Genomic DNA, 19,776 nt, shown 5'->3' with positions numbered 1-19,776 from the left:
AAGTTACATATCATATTCAAAGCTGTTAACGGATCTCGTTTAGAACCCTTTAATCGGTTGATTCAAGGTAAGATCTAACTTCAAAGTTGATTTTGTTTCAATTTTTTTTTTTGTGTTAAATTGATTGAAAAATCATAGGGTTTTACGATTTCATGCATGTTGCAGGATACGATATTAGGTAATCTTAATTGATTAGGACAGTTCCAATATATGATTGATTAGACATAGTTCCAATCATAGCTAATCTTGATTGAGATTATTGATGTACATTGTTTGATATGAATTTGTTGTAGAATACGAGGAATCTGAGTGTGCAAAGCTAATGAAGGGTTTAATAAGTGGTTCTTCCTCCTCCTCCTCCTCCTCAATTAATTCCTGATTTGAAATCCAAACTAATTTTCAGGTGAAAATTCACCAAACCCATATTTCCTTTTCCATTTTTTTACCCAAATACTATGAGGGTTTTGTGTATTTGAAGTAATTTGTATGTGGGGTTGCTCATTTTGTTGGATTGAACGAAAATTTACATATTTGTATTTGGAATCAGTCAGTGTGTTTGTAGGCAGCCTAACAAGTACACGTATTTGCTTGGATTGTTCCTCTCTGAATAAATTTTGAGCTTAACTTATATAAGGAGTATGAGTAAAGATTTATCGTTAACATATATCTGATTTTCAGTCGTTTGTAGTTTGTAATTGTTTTGACTATGGGTAATCTAAACAAGGATTATTAGTGGAGAGTTGGTGTATTGATGAGTGCGGCTGTTTTCTTAATTATTCTTCCATTGATTTATGTAGTCTTGGGGTCCAATTCATCACTAGCTAATACAAGTATGTGAGCACACAATCCATGATCCATGTCATCTCTGTTTGTTCTCTATTTTAGCTTTTTAAGTGGAACGTTTTTTCATCAATTACTAATTGGCATTAGTGGTTGATCAGTTTCAAGTAAAATGTGTGTTATTACTGAATAGTTAATTTACATTTGGTTTTTCTAATAGTGTTACTATTTTTGGATGGAAATTTAGGAATCAACAAAATTGATGTATAGTTGAACATAAACTGTTTTGTTATGCCTTAGTTGAGATCTTGTTCCCTTTCTTATATACAACTCATTACTCATTGCTTAAATTGGAGATCCAGTCTATATTTTTGCACTTTATACGCATTCATACGAAATTGATTCGTTTAGATTTAATTGTGAGAAACATGGGGTGAAAATGATGCAACATGGACAGCAGATTATATCAAGTACCTAGTCACTATTTACTCCAATAATGATCTACTGCAGTACAACTCTGAATTCGTGATGTACACAGATCTTTCAAGATGGTTTTGTTTAAAGCACTTAAATAATGTATTTCTGCCTACATATGCTGAATTAGAATTGTAACTTGCAAAGCGGACATGTTGATTTGTGAGTGGTTGAAACCATTGCTTGCAGAGACATAATGCCCAAAATTGGTGTTTGCAGCTCTTGCAAGCCAGTTTAGAATTGTTGGTGCGTATGATGCTGTGACAGTCCACTTAGCTTCAGTTGGCCTCCCACCCGAAGTTTTCTAAATATTAAGCAAACAATGTAAACCATTGGACTCCAGGCTCAATATTAAGAATTTGTTAGCATTTAATATGCGAACTACCTACTAAAATTTATGTATATTTTTCATAAATAACTTGAGGCATACACTAGAAGATCGTCCTAATATTCGGTTTCAAACTACAGAAGTAAGTTATATGTTGAGTACCTGTTCCTTAGCTCGTCCTAATATTGAGTGTGACCTTACTTGTGGAGGATCTGTTTTATAAGCTCATAGCTGTGTATCCTTAAATTTTCATGTCTTAGACTATGACTCTTAGTTGTGAGGACAAAGCAGTCCAACAAATCCGACTTAGTTGAGATCTTGTTCCCTTGCTGTGAAATCAATTTATTCCGTGTTGTAGCTTGAGAATCCTATTAATCCATAATTAAGAAGCCATTGGAGTCGGTGGTAATGGTATCAGTCCTTGAGACATGAAATTCTTTAGTTTAATTAATGATGTGGTTCTGGTGCTTTTGCATCTTGCATTAACATTATTACTAGACTTTTTAATGGATATTACCGGCTTTAATATCTGTATTTATCCTTTGCAGAACATAAAAAGAGGTTAGCCTCCATCCACCTGTGGTAGAAAGTTTGTAAAGCGGCCTTCTTTGTTGTGGATGAGCCCTAAAATGCAGTGGAAGCGCATGATTGTCCAGTGAACTGAAAGGTAAATTTTTTTTCGCCATACTCATAATTCTTTTTCATCTCTTTTTTCTGGCTTGCACATAGCTTCATTCATGTGTAGATTGAAATCATAATAAAGAGGCTTACAGAAGGCAGGAGCCAAGTGTATTCATCTCTTCGTCTATTATCCTCTCTCTGATTTTACTTAAATACAACAAGTATTGGGGTGAGTATAAAAACATGAATCTTTATTGTTTATTTGTGTGCTTCTTGATCCAAGAGAAAAATAACGTGGACTGCAAGTAATACTAGAAGATTTGATTATGCATGATATTCCTTGGATGAAACAAAGATTGGTAAAAAAAATTGGTTAGATAAAGCGAAAGAGGATTTTAATGAATTATGTACAGCTTATAAGGCAGAATATGCAGGTGTAGGAAGTGTGTTAGCCTCGTCAGAATCTGTAGGTGAAACTGGTGGTAGTCCTAGTCAAGAGAGCTCTAGTTCTAGTTCTACGTTACATAGAAAGAGAAGATATAAGGCCCATAGAGAAGAACGTAAAACCCAGTTATCTACAATGGAGGATTTTGACAAATCAGAGGTGGAAAGATACTTATCGGAACAAATTTACTCACCAACAAAAGACAAGAAAGAAGGTTCAAAGTTTGATATATTGACTTGGTGGAAAAGCAATGCTGCAAGGTTTGATATTCTGTCACTTATAGCAAGAGACATACTTGTTATTCCCGTCTCTTCAGTTGCAAGTGAATCTGCTTTCAGTACTGGAAAGCGAATACTTGGTCATTTCCGTAGTTCTTTAAGACCCCGAATTTTGGAAGCACTGATTCTCCTACAGAACTGGTTGAGGACACCGATTGATATGGATCCATCTACACTTGGAGCTGAAGAGAAAGAGGATGACGTCTTAGAGTCAGGTATGGAACTTGCTGCTATTGATCCTTCTAACTCATTATACTACTAGCTACACAACCAACTTTCCCTGCTCATTAATTGTATGTAAATACACTATACTTATGTTACCTACCTCAGTGCATTGAGATTCTCAATAGTTGTTAAGCTACAGAGATAGTGGATACATTAGATGTAGAAAATTATAGATGCATAGTGATATCTTGAAACATACAGTTGATTGCCTGAGTTCAGAGTGATTAGAGGTACTCCACCTTTCTTTTAGTACTTCATGTAATACTTCTTTATATAGATGATGGCCAAAGAGCAGGTTTTAGTGCAAAAACACTTTTTGCATAATTATGTATCCATTTTATAACTGTCCAAGACTATAATCTGGAATTAGTTTAAAATTGATACTTGGTCTTTTGTCTACTTGAAGAGTACATATTGATATTCCATGCTTTGTATTTCTACGTGTTTATACTTGCATATAGAATAAAAGATCATTCTAAAGAAAAGAAATGAATTTTTGATACAACTTATCTGTTATGCAACTGCAAATGATTCCATTAAATTGAACTGATATGTTCTGCAGATTTATTTGGTGATCTTAGTACTTATTCCATCATCGTAGATGATGATTGAAGAAGAAGGTCAATATGAAGAGCTTTTGGTGATATACTGTTATATGAAGAACAAAGTCACGTGAAGAACATGGAATTGGGCTGGGATTCATCGTCGATTTACTCGTTTCTTGAGACTATAAATGGCTTTGTGCCTAGCAGGAGACTTTTGTTTGTTCATTTTTCCCTAGTTAGATTGGCAGTACCATTGGGTACATATTTAGATAGGTTGGATCATATTTGCTATGTTGTTGTAAGATTTATTTCTTTTGTTTTTTGGAAGTATTTTCTGTATTTACTGCTGACCAGAAAGTCCTGCTGATTATATACTTTGTTTTCTGTTTTTTGGAAGTATTTACTGCTGACCAGAAAGTCCTGAAAAAAAAAACGGTTATACCCGAGGCGTCGGGTAGGATATTACCCGTTTAATGGCGGGTAGGGTGGCGGGTAAAAAATTTCTTACCCGCCAGTTAGCGGGTAGGGTGGCGAAATGGGTCATATCCTACCCACCCTACCCGTTGTGCACCCCTAGTTCCACATCTTTCCTCTTAGCCATTTGATATTTGTTAAATAAATCGAGAATTGGAATACCACTGGATGCACCATAAGCTTGGACTAACACATAGTAACTCTTATAAATTTCATCCATTAAATAATACCCCTGGGTGTACTGGTTCCCATTGATAGTAAAATTACAAGGTGGTTCAATACCATTGAGATTATCATCAAACAAATTAGAGGACTTCAAGACATTAAGATCATTGCTTGATCCACCCACTCCAAAGTACCCATGCCAAAACCACCTATCGTATGAAGCAACCGCCTCAAGAACACAGGTGGGATAACTTTTTTGGCCTGTGTGTGTTCCCGCCTCGTCCATCGGACACACCCTCCAACCCCAATGCATACAGTCCAGGCTTCCAAGCATTCCTGGAAAGCCTCTACCTGCGTTTTCCTTCATCAGCCACTTGATATCATTCACAGTGGGACGTCTCATGTATTCCGCATTAAACCCAAACATAATTGCATCACAAAACTTCTTAATATAATAGTAAATAGTAGAAGCAGCCATACGGGTATAATCATCAATGCTATCAGGTGGGATACCTTTACAAAGGCACTTCATAACGGCATACATTTTCATGTGTGGGCTATGACCTGGAATTTTTGCAGTATCTTTTCTTTGTCGAAAGTCGGGATCAACCTCACATATTTTGTGCATAATTTTTAAGAAAATGGGTCGATACATATCTAAACGGCCATGAAACTTTGACGGTCCCCAAGTGCAACCATCATTGAAATAATCCTGCATCAATCTTGCATCCGCTTCGACACAATTTCTATTAATTTATTCTCTTCGTCACTTGGGTTGGTACGAGTTGATGCAAATTATGAGTATGTTGCAGCATACATTGATATAACATGAGAAGATTTTGATTTGTATCTTCGTCATCGGAATCATCGGCAAGACGAACCCCCAATTTGATTGACATATATCTCCTTAAAGACATTCTTCAATTAACAACAACACCGAAGTGACAATAAAATGGTGTCAAAATTGACATCTAACAAACTTAACAGAAGAATTCAAGTAAAAGTTTAATACCACCAACATTTGCAAATGAATTCCAACTAAAGTGCAGCGTTTTATGACCATGATAATATCTATAACGTTTAAATTACATATACAATTAGACATACAATCAAAATTATCTCATTTTCAATTACACTAAATCATATAACTTGTAAATAACCTATAGAATTAGACATACTAAGTAAAGTCCCTAAAATTAACAATCTTAAACAAATTCAAGTCCTCACATGGTCGTAAAACTCCTTGAATTTATGCTATTCATCAAATAATTAATGAAAATTTTTTCAATTGAAAAAAAATTAAAAAAAAATAGGGTTTTAAGTTTATTGGATTACCTTTGATTATTGAGATGATTAACCTCCTCAAAAATAACCCCAACTTTCAATAAGAGCTTCCTCAACAAACTCAAATCCTAAAATTGTGTAGGTGATGTTTATTTGGTTATTTAGTTTTTTTGGTTGAGAAGAGAAGGAAAAAAGGGGAAGAACAAGAAGAGAATGAATGAACTGTGTTCGTTCTTCCTGGAACTTTTGCCTAAAAATGGAACGGCTAATGGTTAGCCGGTTCAACGGGATTTGACTGGTCAAGATAAGGAGAGCGGTTAATGGATAACCGTTTCCAGTGAAACGGGTGATAGCTGACCGTTATTTGAAGAACGGTTGATTGTTACCCGTTTTTTTTTGCTTAGCCGTCCCCGGATTTCTCTGGAAAAACCGCAAGAGCCAGGTCCTTCCCAGACTGATGTGTAAAGGTGTTTGGGAAGTGGCTGGGAAGAGCCACTAGACCCAGTCTAAAGAAAGCTTGAACAAACAGTGCTGATCCAGAGAAGTTGTCAAGATTTAAATAAAGGCTCTCTCTGGGGGTAAAACTCTAGTTCAAACTCTAACAACATTGCTAATAAGGGTACCAAATCTTCTCGGCCACTGATTCAGGTTCTGGTGCTTCCTCTTCATATCACAATCAAGCTCAGCCCTATTCTTCCTTGATCCCATCTTATCCTATGACTAGTGACGGTGCTAGTACTAGTGGTATTAAGAAAATATATCGTCGTACACCTATTTTGGTTATAAATTCTGAGCCGCATACTCCTGATGCTGATTTGAATGACAATGTGGTTACTTCTCAAGTGGATGATACTGTCTCTGTTGAATATGATACCACTGCTTCAGCCATGGATAATGTTTGGGACATTGCTGCAGCCTTTGCTTATAATGCACAGAATCATACTGATGCATGGAAACATGTGATTGTAAAAACTTATCCTTCTTTATTCATTTTTGCTTTGTTTTTTCTTTTGTTGTTTTCTTGCAGTCTTTCTTTGAATTTCTCTGTTATTACCGTCATGAAAATTCTTTCCTGGAACTGTCAAGGTATAGGTAACCCTCATACCCGTGATTATATTCAATTTTGTTTGACCAACAATGACCCTGATATTTTTTTCTTGTGTGAAACCAAAACTCAGTCTAATAATATGAGATTTTATCTTTCTAAAACTAATTATCCTCATTACTGGTTTCATCCCTCTTTGGGTCTCTCTGGAGGTATCTCTCTTGGCTGGAAAAATGGAATTGATATTGAAATCATGTATACAACCTCTAAAACTATCCATGCTATTGTTCATACTCATGATAATAATATGGATTTCTTGATAACCTTCATGTATGGGGCTCATGATGATACAGAAAATGCTAATCAGTGGCAATATCTTATTAATATGCATTTGTTTGTTGATCTTCCTTGGGTTCTTCTTGGTGATTTAAACTTCACCATGCATGACTCTGAAACTCATAGCTCTAGTGTCACTCATCCTCATCATGCTAGACATGTTAGAAATTTTGTTCAACAACTAGATCTCATTGACTCAGGTTACTCAGGAGCTGACACAACTTGGTCAAATCATCGTAGTGGAGATGATCATGTCTCTGCTCGTCTAGATAGAGCTTTAGTGAATAATCACTGGATCAACCACTACACAAATGCACATCTTCAACATCTAGTACCTGTTGCTTCGGATCACTGCCCGATTTTGCTACATACAGTTCCTTCTGCTACAAAACATTCTCCTTTTAAACTCTACAAGTGTTGGTTTAAAATGGATTCTTGTACTGATACTATTGCACGCAGCTGGCAACATCGATTTTTGGGGTCTCCTTCGTTTCAGTTTTCTAGTAAATTAAAACTAACCAGAACTCAACTGCAGATATGGAAACGACTTTCTTTTGGCAACATCGAGAATAACCTTCAAAATATTCAGAAGCAGTTACAATTTTGCTATGACCGCAATTTGCCTTCTTCTAATCCTCAAGTTAAGCATCTTAGCTCTTCCTTGCAGCAATGGCTTTTGATTCAAAAAGAGTTCTTCATGCAAAAAGCAGGTGATAAATTTCTTGAAGCAGATAGAAACACTTCTTATTTTCACTCGATAGTCAATTACAATAAGAGAAGATCAACTATCAATTCTATCCAGGGTCCCTTGGGCATTTGGTTTGATAGCAGAAGTGATATTGAAGCTATATTTACTAACCATTTTAAGAATATTGCTACTTCTTCTAAGCCTCAGATTAATAATGAGATTCTGCAGCTTTTTCAACCTTGTGTTTCAGAAATACAGAACAATTGCCTTATCCAGGTGCCTCATGCTCAAGAAACAAAGGATGTGGTATTTCAAATCAAGCCTTGGGATTCTCTGGGAAATGATGGGTTCCAAGCTGGATTTTATCAACATTGTTGGGATGTTGTTGGCACTGAGGTAATCTCCATGGTTCAATACTTTTTCACTCATAAACATATGCTCAAAGCCATCAATCATACTTATCAGGTTTTAATCCCTAAAATTTCAAACCCAAAAACTCCTGCTGATTATAGACCCATAAGTATGTGCAATGTTAGCTATAAAATTATTTCTAAAATTTTAGCTAACCGTCTTAAACCCCTTCTTCCTGATATTATCTCCCCTACTCAAACTGCCTTTGTTGCAGGAAGACATATCCATGACAATATCATTATTGCTCATGAGATTTTGTTCAGTATGAAACATAAAAAGATTAAAAAGGCTTTGGTTGGTTTGAAATTAGACATGTCGAAAGCTTTCGACAGGGTTGAATGGTCATTTCTGTTTTCCATCTTTCGGCAATTAGGTTTTCATAATGATTGGATTAGTTTAATAGAGTAGTGTATTTCTACTTCAAATATTTCCATTCTTATCAATGGCAGTCCTTCTTCAACTTTTTCTCCGACTCGGGGTATTCGTCAAGGAGACCCGCTGTCTCCTTTTTTATTTCTCTTTGTCATGGAAGCTTTTTCTAGACTTTTGCAGCTTAATGTGGACTCCGGTTGTCTTTCAGGGATTAGAATTAACACTTCCCTTCAATTAATCATCTGTTCTTCGCGGATGATTGTTTGTTATTTTTGGAAGCTGATTCTACTCAAATGCAGCAGCTTCAACACTTTCTTCATATATTTGGACAAGCTTCAGGTCAGGTGATAAATATGCAGAAATCAACCTTATTTTTTGGCAAGCACACTTCTAATGCTCATAAGTCTAATATCACTGGTATTCTTGGTATGAAAGTTATGGGACTTGGCGAAAAATACTTGGGTATACCTCTTCTGCTGCATAGATCTAGACATAAGAACTGTCAGGGGGTTATTGATAACATGAATAATAGATTGCAGGGCTGGCAGAGCAAAATTGTGAATCAAGCAGGAAGAACTACTCAGGTTAATTCTGTTCTAAGATCTATGGGTATGTATCAAATGCAGGTTTTCAAACTACCTGAAGAAACTCTTCAACAAATGGAAAGAATTCAGAGAAGCTATTGGTGGAACAGTTACATCAAGCCACGTTCTCAAAATTACATCTCTTGGAGAAAGGTATGTTTACCTAAAAGGCTAGGTGGTTTAGGACTTAAAAATTTATGTAACTATAACTTAGCTTTTCTTGCGAAACTAGCTTGGCAATTGTTACATAACCAAGATGCTTTATGGGCGAAGTTGTTGAAAGGTAAACATTTTCCTCATCATGACCTGCGTTTCTTCCCTCCTCCGGTTAACTTAAATTCAAGTTGGATTTGGCAAAGTATCTCTATTGGGCTTGAGATTATGTTGAAAAATGCTAAATGCCAAGTTGGTAATGGTGCTCATATCAACATCTGGACTTCTAATTGGATTCCTTCTCTGAATTCTGCTTTACAGGACTGGGGAGATTTGAATATTTCTAACTACCAGTTGGTTTCTGATCTTATAGATACTGATACTGAACAGTGGAATGTGTCGCTTCTTCGCCTTCTTTTTACAGCTGATCAGGTGAACTCCATTTTAACCATTCCCATTCAGTTAAATCAAGAGGATAAATTAATCTGGCCCTTTACAACCACTGGTATTTTTACTACTGCCTCAACTTATAAGATGTTGTGTGATAAAGATATCCTAACAGATAACTCCATGGGTTTATCTCAACATTTTTGGTTATCTTTTTGGAAGTTGAAAGTACCTTACAAGTTTCAGATTTTCCTGTGGAGAGCTATTCACAATGCTGTTCCAGTCAAATCAAGAATTTTCACCCATGTGCATAATGCTGATTTACACTGTGTACTTTGCAACCACAATCAAATGGAAGATCTGGACCATCTATTACTTCATTGCCCCTTCTCTAGGGCCATATGGCAGTATTTTTTACCTCATCAGTTTCACTTTATTTTGCAGCACTCTTCTCTCTTATCTTGGATTCAGACTTGGCAACTCAAAGACTCCATCATCAACATCCAGAAATCTCCTGAGATTGTTCACTTAGCTATGTGCATCATGCATTTCATATGGAAGCTTAGATGTAGGGTTGTTTTTAACAATATCACTCCCAACCATAACTCCGTAGTCCATCAGGTCAATTCATACATTCTCCAGCATCATCTAGGAAACTCTCCTGCTAACTACAATCATCCTAATGTTCATAATAAGCTTTTACATCATAGATGGGATCCTCCTCCTTTGCAGTACCTAAAAATTAATATCGATGCTTCTTATAATTCTAGTTCTTTGTTAGCTGGTATTGGAATTATAATTCGGAACTCTACAGGGGCATATGTCATGGGAAGGGGAGCCTTGAGAAGAGCTAGTAACGCTCAACAGGCCGAAGCATGGGCAATGTTGGAGGCTATGCAACTGGCAGATTCAAATGGTTGGTCTCATGTGATTTTTGAATCTGATAATCTGGGAATTTGTTCTTTTCTTCAACAACAATCTTCTCTTTGTCACTGGCAGAGTATGCCTCTTCTGCGAAAATGTGTAAACATATGTAATATTAATCCTGGTTGGTCTTGTAGTTTTGTGTATAGGTCTGGTAATAAAGCTGCAGATTCAATAGCGAAGGCAGCTTATAAGCATAATCTATGTGGGGATTGGTGGTTTCATCCACCTCCTTTGTTAATTCCCTACATAAGTTGTGATGTATCAAGTATTCATGTTTAATATAAGTTCTTTCTTTGGTTAAAAAAAAAGGTACCAATAGGACAAATTACTTTTTTGTTTCCCCTGAATTCAGTACCCTGGGGCCCCATTAGCAGTTATGGAAAACTCTACATTGTGAGAGGGCCAGGCGTTTTTGAAATTTTCTTAGTTACAGGGAGAGGACTCATCACATGCCCAATAGGTGGAATCTGGTCTTCTTGTGTACTTAATCATAGATTACAAATAAAGAATGACAACATGATGAAAAGAAAAGTGAGAAGTACAAAATCGTCAAGATGATTATGGAAGAATTTAGCAATAAGAAACTTGTTAAGATGATTTAGAGTAATCTTAGATCAAAGACTCAAAACAAGGATCGATGTAAGGCAAAATTATAAAGCAAAAGTAGCAAGTTACACTAAATTATAAATGAATTAGAAGCTTTTCTGTATTATGAGCATAAATAATTCGGTCATATCTACACCGCTTGGCATAGAGCTTCTTAACGCCACACCAATGCACTGCAACATTCATATTCTCATATTGGAGAGAAAGTGATCATCGATACGGTAGTTATCTGCTCCATCCTAGCTATCATCTGGTATCTCATTCTATTGTGAAGTAAACATACTCTTGGAGTTGGAGAGTATAGACTATTTAGATTTTGTTCAGTCACTTTGGACCACAGGAAAGACAACCAAAATACCTTTGTTATTAACAGACAATAGCCCTTATTATTCGGGGATCAAGATATATGCAAGCTAATACATCAGGTTATTAATCATCAGTTGGTTTTAAAACTGGTAACATTTGTGCTTAAATGTTACATATTCTTCTGCACACAACGTCGCTGTACTGATCTTTGGTGCCTTTTACTGGGTTTGCAACACCTTTAACAGCTCCTGGATAAATTATGCGTGTAACTGGGTTTCAATTTCATGGCAACAGGTGATGCGAATGAGGGGGGCTGGCTCTTCCGATGCTGAAAATGAGGTTGGCAGGAGGGTGGAAATTCTGGTGTCTCTTCTTCAGTTTGCAGTTCCTAGACATGGTGAGACTAATTGCAAGTGGACATTGTCAATTCTATCAGCCTAAGTTCCAAAAGGGAAACCAAAGCTCTTACATATAGAGGAGTTCTGCTGGAGATCCAAGATGCAAATGGCGGTCTCTTTTCAGAATGTAATTGCTCTAGATACTGCCACACCATAACCTTTTCGGCTTTGAAGACGATCTTGAAGAATACCATAGCTGACAGCTCAGCTTATATAGGGACGGCACTAGGAGTGAATTTATAAGCTCCTACAGGTAGAAGAAGTACTACTAATAAGGGGGATGTTTCAGAGCCAAGGTTAAGGCTCATTTATCAGAACACAGGGTAACAAAGACGGCTAGAGAGTTGCCTAGGGTTTCTTACCCAGCAACACGTTTGGAGAGGTCTTCCAGGACGAGCAATTGCTGTTCGAAGCGTGATTGTCTATGCATTTCTTCGGTCCCTCATATCCAGTTCACACGGACAAGATAAACGAGGAATCGAACTGTTATATGAACACTCGAGTAAGAGTATGGCAACCCATGGTTGAGGAGCTGAATATACCAGAAACTAAAGCAACAATAGATGTGGACCTAAGTCCTGCCAAGCAAAGCTGTATAAAACCTAGTATGATGGAATTGCAGTAGACAGAGAATTTGGGAATAAGCTCACAAAAATTCCAATATGTTGAAGGGGACAAGAGCATCCTAGTAGGAGAAGATAAAATGCGCAAGTTGGGCAGAGTTGAGAACAACAATGGCATTATGATGAGCACTGGATGTGGATGTAGGTTATATGGGCGTCATTCCTTACAATCAAAGTGCTCTTCATCTCGCAGGACATGTATCCTTTGCACTGATATTAGGGTTCCAGCATAATGCAGAAAGTGTACAACAATAGCAGCAACAACAGCATCACTTGGATCAGCTAGGGGGACATTTTAGATGTCCGAAGGTTCATGCAGAAAGTGTACAACAATGGCAGCAACAACAACAGCACTAGGATCAGCTAAGGGGACATTTTGGAAATCCAAGCATTCATGATTTCGTGGATGTATTTGGTCTTCGGACTTGTACGTCTAAATGTAGAAACTAAAGCATTGTCAGATGTGGACTTAAGTCCTGGCAAGCAAAGCTGTACAGAACCTAGAATGATGGGATTGTAGTAGATGAATTCGGGAATACCAACACATTAATGAGCTCATGATAGTTCCAATAGGTGAAAGGAGACAAGAATATCCTAGTAGCAGAAGATCAATGGACAGAGTTGAGAACAGAGGCATCGGGATAAACGTCGGGCGTGGGTGTAGGTTATATGCGCTTAATTACTTGCAATCATAAGGGCTCTTCAGCTTGAGGACTAGTGTCCTTTTCACTGACATTTGGTTTCTGATGTAATGCAGAAAGTGTACAACGATGGCAGCAACACTAAGATCAGCTAAGGAGACAATTTGGAAGTCTGAAGGTTCATGGATTTATATGGTCTCTAGACTTGTAAGTGTAAATCTAGTTTTTAATTTTAACTTAAATTTCACAGAAGAGAGAGTGACAGACTTTGACTAAAATCGGATCAGGTGTGTTTAAATTGAATTCCCATTTATAAAAGATAAATTATTCCATCAAAACAAAATTAAAAATAAATAAATCAAATATACCATCCAAATCTTCGCATTCATGGACATGCAAACAACATAAGATACGACTTCAGGCAAACTAATCGAAGTAATGTCATGCCCTCAGCCAATTATTCAAGTAAGCTGACTGAGATACTGCTACTACTGTTAGTGTTAGGGAAAGATAATTTCATGCTTCCCTCTAATACTTTCCTACTTCACCAGTAGTAGTGTTTGCTATGCATTTCATCATCTCAGCACTCAAAATTAATGATTGAGCTAAAATAGTACCCTAAAACCACTGAACGACTTGAAAAACAACGTAAATAAATGAAAAGAAGACATACCAATGGTGGACAATCAGAGTATATATCTCTACTCTTCCTGCAATGACCATTGCATTCAAAATCAGTCCAATGTACATAGAACTTAAATAATAACACCTTCCATGTGAATCTAAGCATACAAAGAGGACGGAAAACGAAGATAAGGAAAACCTTACCAATATCTGCTCAGTTCCGTTGAACCACTTGGAGGGGCCATGCATTCTGTCCTAGAGCAGAACAATTTTTTCTACAGTAGGGAAGTGAATATCAGGTGGAGGGCTTCCTAGACAGTTTTGAAGAGAGTTGCATGACTTTAAATCCAAGAAATTTAGAGAATGCCATTCAGAGAGATCTGGCAGGGTGTGAAAAGCAGGACAATTTTGAATACAAAGACGCACAATCTTTAACATGTATTTACCAACTCCATCCCATGTCTCCCACTGATTCCACAAATCTAATGCTAATGTATCCAACAATGAGAATCCCACATCATCATCCTGGCCAAAGAATGAAGAATCAAGATAAATCACATTGAAACCACTTAGTTTGAGCCTCTTTAGGCGAGGGAGTTCTCTTAATCCACGAATAGATGTTAGATTTGAGCAGCCAATTAGATCAACAGTTTCAAGAGCAAGAGATCTCCAGTCCCATTCCCATAAACTGTCCCAAATATAACCTTCTACAATCAACTCAGGTAACTTTGGAGAAGGATGAGACAATTCAAAGCCCAACTTCGCTGTGCCTATTGGAACGGCTTGATCTTTAACATAGAGTTTCAGTTTCTGCACATGATCTTTTCTGTCCAAATAACGTTCCGGTTGGGCCTCATCTTCCTCAACATCGGAAGCATGTTCAACACCTTCAATACAAAGAGAACCTTCCAATTGATTCATTTCAACTAATTCTGCGATCCTACAACCATTCAAGTTGCGGATAACAAATTTCTTCAACTCTCGAAGTTGTGTCAACCTTCTAATATGTACCGGTGTATGGACTAATGATTCTTCATCCATTTCTAAGTGTCGAATATTAACAAGATTGCTGAACTCTTCGGGTAATTCTTTTAGATGCTTGCAATTCTTGATCTTCAGAGTTTCTAACCAGATAAGATTACAAATTCCAGCATCAATAGATGCTATTTCTGACCCGGAGACATCAAGATATTTTAGATACTTGCAGTCTTTGATAGATGATGGCAATGCAGTGATTCCACTTCTACTCAGATCCAAAACTCTAATGAACTCCAACTTTTCAAAAAAATCATCGCAGAAACCAGCAAAAGGAACCTGACGCATTAATATGATTGTTCTTAACTTTTTGAATGCGACAAGATCATTCATATCTACTGCTTCTGCACCATCATGATAATCCAGGGACAAGTACCTCAGATATTTCGACTGTTGTAACAAGCTTCTTCTGCTATCTACTCTCGCTTTGAAAGGATTGTTAGTTCCAACAATTTTGAACATCTCATACACTAACCCTTGAAGCTTGTACTTTTGAGTTGTACCTTGCTGCTGCACACTGATTTGAAAATAAGATCTTTTTACTAATTCTTCAAAACACAAATCCGCCGAGTCTTCTATTCTGATGTTCACTTTAGATTGAATAAGGTCTCCGGCCAACCACAATTTAGTTAAAAAATCTTTTTCAAATTCAAAACTCTTCGAAAAAAGAGCACAGTATGAAAGACACGCCTTCAAATGGGTAGGCAACCTATAATAACATAAGCTTAAAGCTTCTGAGATACTACTTTCATTGCGAGGAAGTTCTGAAATATTTGTATCTTGAACAAGCTGCCACTCCTTTTTAGTTCGTTTATCGAACAAAACTTCTCCAAATGTCTTTACAAACATTGGATTTCCATAACAACTACTAACTATCTCCTTTCCAATTTCCATCAAATCTGGATAATCCGATGATCTTTCTTGCGACAACTTAAAAGCATTTGCTTCAAATATCGCCATCAGATCTTCCTCAAGTAACGTTGACAATTCATATGTGTGCTTAGAACCAACTACTGCTGCCCCAGTTACGCTTTGAGTTGTCACTAGAACTGCACATCCATTTGACTGAACCTCCAGAAGTTCGAAAAATGAACTCCAATCAGACCTATTTTCTTGCCAGACACCATCCAAAACAAGAAAGAACTTTTTACCTCTGATGTAATTTTGAAAGCGAACTTCATTTGCATCTGAACCAAGATTATCAAATGTTTCTTTCCTGGCAGACTCCATAAATGATTTCAGAACTGAATCCAAGTTGAAACTCTTACTCATTGAAATCCAAACTCTGTGCTCAAAGTGGCCTCTAATGTTGTAGCTATTATAAACATGGCGGGCGACAGTAGTTTTTCCAATGCCACACACTCCAACAATGGACTAACCATTGGACTATCTGTTGGCGTCAACTGTACCGCTCGGTTAATTATGCCATCAACTACAGCTCTTCTTTGTATGTCCAAAATACATGACTGTGTACCTATAATAGAACTAGTCTCTTTTGGATGAAAATTACGCTCTCTTTCCAGTTCTTTGATAGCTTCACTGTAATTGCCATTGATGAGATCATGCATCCTACCAATTTGTTCTTTCATATGCTTCAATTTGCCGGTAGAATCCATCTTCAATGCATCTATTAAATCTTCTATGTTGTATGTTTCATCCTCTATCTGATTTAACCAAAATATTAACCATTGCCTACTTATCCCTGTCTCCATTGCCACTGAAAGAACTGGCCTAATCTTCAGCAGGATCAACTTTAACTTCATCCCCATATTCTCTTCATCTAAATCTGTTTCATCTGAATTTGAAGAAGTCCATTTTGAAATCAAATAGGTTATAATTTTATCAACAACTAGAGTAATCCCATTCGCACCCCAGCCTGAGAAGGTAACATCACTTTTAAGTGCATTGGAAAGCATTTTACTCGAGCTGAAGCTGAAACAGTTGTACAAAAAGAGAATAAACAAACTAGTTTGAATATTTGGAGACCCATGGCGTACTGCATAATCTGTTGACAAGGGTTTAGTCCATAGAATTCATAAACAATAATCATGAGAAAATTTTGACAAGCGTAGATGTGCAAAAATGGATGAGAGAGCAAGCAACACACTAAAAGAGAGTATCTCCATGGTATATTATACCAATGCGACACTGCAAAACATAAAACTACCTTTTGAGTTGATGACTGTGAAGTTCCAACCCCTATTAAAAGGGGACAACACCATTTCAGCGTTTAAATAGGTAAGAAGCTAGACGAGATAAAAGCCATCTGAGCTTATAGCTTATAAAATGCTAAATCATCGTATTGTTTCATGCTTCGGGAAAAATAAAAAATCACGTTGTTTCTGAAAATAAGAAAACAAAACTGCCACTATTTATTAATCTTGTAATGTCAAGAGGAAGTATGTTGTAAGTTACTCTATTTCAATAAGCTTAACTTGCACCAAATTCTAATAAAAAGACAGTTTCACCTTCCTTCGAAGAGCAGTTATATGATTTCCTTCTCTATCTTTAGCTCCAGGACCTACTGCAACTACTTTCCCAGAGTTCGACTGAATCTGAATCAAACAAAAGAATAAACAACAACAGCTGAAATCAAGCTACAAGCACTACCAGACCAGTAAACAAAAAAACAGGTGTTATCCTAACAGATGATCATAAACTTTAGATGCACCATTGCACGAAATCGAGAAAATATGCAAACAACATGGTCTAACAAGGTCTGTAGAAAGCTGCACTCAGCACAAATGCAAACAGGGTCGAGGTGGTAAATAACATGTGTACAAAATGGATAAGAGAGCAAGAAACACACTAAAAGAGAGCATTTCCATGGTGTTGCACTAATGCAACACTGTAAAACATAAAACTACTTTTTTATTCTAACAATAAAACAAAAATAAAAAAGCAGAAAACAAACAGGAAGAAGGTGAAGCTAATAAAGATGCATCACTTAAAGGCATTACTTCTGACCATCAACTGAAGAAGTAACAGTCAGGGAGAATGAAACTAACAAGGACGATCAAGGTATTACAAATTCTATATCCCATTTTTTACTAGTCATAATCACGAAATCAGTTGACCACTAGAAGTTCCAACACCCATTTAAGGCTACGACATTATTTCAGCGTTTAAAAGCTGAATTATTATTATTTTTTACTTGTCTAAAACTATTCGACCTTATTAAATGATAAATAATCACATTGTTTCATGCTAAACCATTCTGACCTTATAAAAGCTGCACTCAGCACAAATGCAACCAAGGTGGAGGTGGTAAATAAATTTTAGGAGAAAGAAAAATGTGAAAAGGTTTTCTACACTAAGCACAAGAACCATGGTATACTACACATAAACTGTTAAAAAGAATTTAGTTCATAAACAATAATCATGAGCAAATCTTGACAGTGTGGGTTGTGCACAAAATGGATAAGAGAGCAAGAAACATACTAAAACAGAGCTAGCATCTCCATGGTATTACACCAATGCAACACTGTAAAACATAAAACTACCTTTTGATTCCAACAACAAAACAAAAATAAAAAAGCAGAAAACAATCAGGAACAAGGTGAAGCAAATAAAGATGATCATTCAGTGAGATACGAGATCAAGAAATCATCAATCTAGGGTCCAGATAGAGTAAATTCCCAAAAATTAATGAATCACAAAATATCACGTAAGTCACAAATAATGAAAAATTGCCTCATATTTCAAACGGAAACCCAGATTATTAGTTGTTAGTTAGATTACCTATATGCTGAAGAAAGTTAATCTCATATATTTCTGGACGGATATAGTCAGTAACTTAGACATTCATAGCGGAAACGAAAACAACTAGTAACAACATTAGACCTTACCAACAACAACCATTAAACCCTTTATTATAACTACTGAGAGAGAAAGAATAGAAATCCAACCTTCTTGGAAGCTTAGTAGAGAAGATGATGAGTAGAAGGAAAAGTTGAAGGGAGAAAGTAATAGGAGAACCTCAACATTGTTTTGTTTTTCTGGTTTGAGAGAAGAACCCCATTTGCATAGAGAAAGATGCTTGTATGGTTTGAGGAGAAGAATGAGAAAGATGCTTCTATGCGAAAATCCAGCGTTTCTTTTCTTTACCCGTTGTAGACGTACTATTGTTTGTTGTAAAGTTCATGGCTCTCGTTTTGACTCTTCTGATTCCTTTTTTTCTTCACCAGGTTTGAAAATATAAAAAATAAGGGTTTGAAGATGAGTTCCGGCCATAGACCGTTTTGATTCTTGAATAGATAAACGCCAGTTTTAACTGTCACTGTAAAATGTAATTTAAAGAGTAAGGTGGCTGGTCACAGATTTTAAATGTGTACAAACCTGATGGTGAGGGTCTCCTCTGGTAACCTGCTTATGGAGCAGTACAATTTCTGGGCAGCTATAGACAAAGATGGAAAGGCTTTGGATATGGCAGCAACTAAACGTCATGTTGTACATCTGGAAAGAGAGGTGTAATAAAATTTTAGGAACGATGTAAAAGGACTAAAAAAAGAAAACAAAATTAGACTAAACCTCCACCTAACTCTACAATTCTCACTTTTGGATTGAGAGATCACACAGGAGGCTGCAATGCAGCTAGAGCAGGACCAGCCTAAGCAAACTAACCAGAAGAGGCAGAAGCTCTGGCTCTTCTGCTAGCAGCTCAATGTGAAGGAACATTTTTGCGGGATTGATGTTTTCCTAGGCCTTTTTAAGTACTTTTGCTGTAGTAGATAAGTCTAATGGGATTAAGGTGTTATTATAAAACTCTACCCTTTTGTATTAAAAGGGGCTATTGGCTAGGGAACACACAAGAAGCACATCCCTGTCGAGGGCAACCTCAAGTGAGATATCTCGTTTGAGGAAGGAAAAAAAGATGAGATATCCTCAACCAGTGATATAAATTTTGTGAAAGAATTCTAAAATATATACTACTACCTCCGTTTTTAAAAAAAGTGATACAATCAATTAAGGGATTTAGCCTATTTTTAGCCTAAAATGGAAAAGTGAAAGTATCTCTTTTA

General features: G+C 36.7%; 3 protein-coding genes across 4 annotated transcripts; 1 reads left to right on the top strand and 2 right to left on the bottom strand.

Moving 5' to 3' along the window:
• Positions 1–4,252: 4,252 nt before the first annotated feature.
• On the bottom strand, positions 4,253–4,879 carry LOC113312870. The gene has a single exon (XM_026561604.1). It carries the CDS (start codon positions 4,877–4,879, stop codon positions 4,253–4,255), a length of 627 nt encoding a protein of 208 aa, XP_026417389.1.
• A 1,456-nt stretch (positions 4,880–6,335) lies between these two features.
• LOC113312869 lies at positions 6,336–11,875 on the top strand. Its single transcript, XM_026561603.1, has 3 exons — positions 6,336–8,084; positions 8,771–10,780; positions 11,729–11,875. The coding sequence occupies exons 1-3, from the start codon at positions 6,336–6,338 to the stop codon at positions 11,873–11,875; spliced, it is 3,906 nt and encodes a 1,301-aa protein (XP_026417388.1).
• Positions 11,876–13,407: 1,532 nt separating this feature from the next.
• LOC113309479 (putative disease resistance protein RGA3) lies at positions 13,408–18,946 on the bottom strand. 2 transcript variants are annotated; one of them, XM_026557899.1, is made up of 5 exons: positions 18,664–18,946; positions 17,224–17,310; positions 16,923–17,097; positions 13,925–16,687; positions 13,408–13,806 (listed from the first exon to the last, which is right to left on the bottom strand). In XM_026557899.1, the coding sequence occupies exon 4, from the start codon at positions 16,025–16,027 to the stop codon at positions 13,976–13,978; it is 2,052 nt and encodes a 683-aa protein (XP_026413684.1). In that variant the 5' UTR covers positions 16,028–16,687; positions 16,923–17,097; positions 17,224–17,310; positions 18,664–18,946; the 3' UTR covers positions 13,408–13,806; positions 13,925–13,975. The 2 variants fall into 2 exon arrangements, with proteins under 2 accessions (XP_026413684.1, XP_026413685.1); XM_026557900.1 differs by lacking the exon at positions 16,923–17,097.
• Between the last annotated feature and the right edge of the window lie 830 nt (positions 18,947–19,776).

Source organism: Papaver somniferum, chromosome 9 (genome assembly GCF_003573695.1).
Source record: "Papaver somniferum cultivar HN1 chromosome 9, ASM357369v1, whole genome shotgun sequence".
NCBI classification, from domain to species: Eukaryota; Viridiplantae; Streptophyta; class Magnoliopsida; order Ranunculales; family Papaveraceae; genus Papaver; species Papaver somniferum.
The sequence above is the reverse complement of the archived record's forward strand: the minus strand, read 5'-3'. Positions and strand labels throughout refer to the sequence as shown.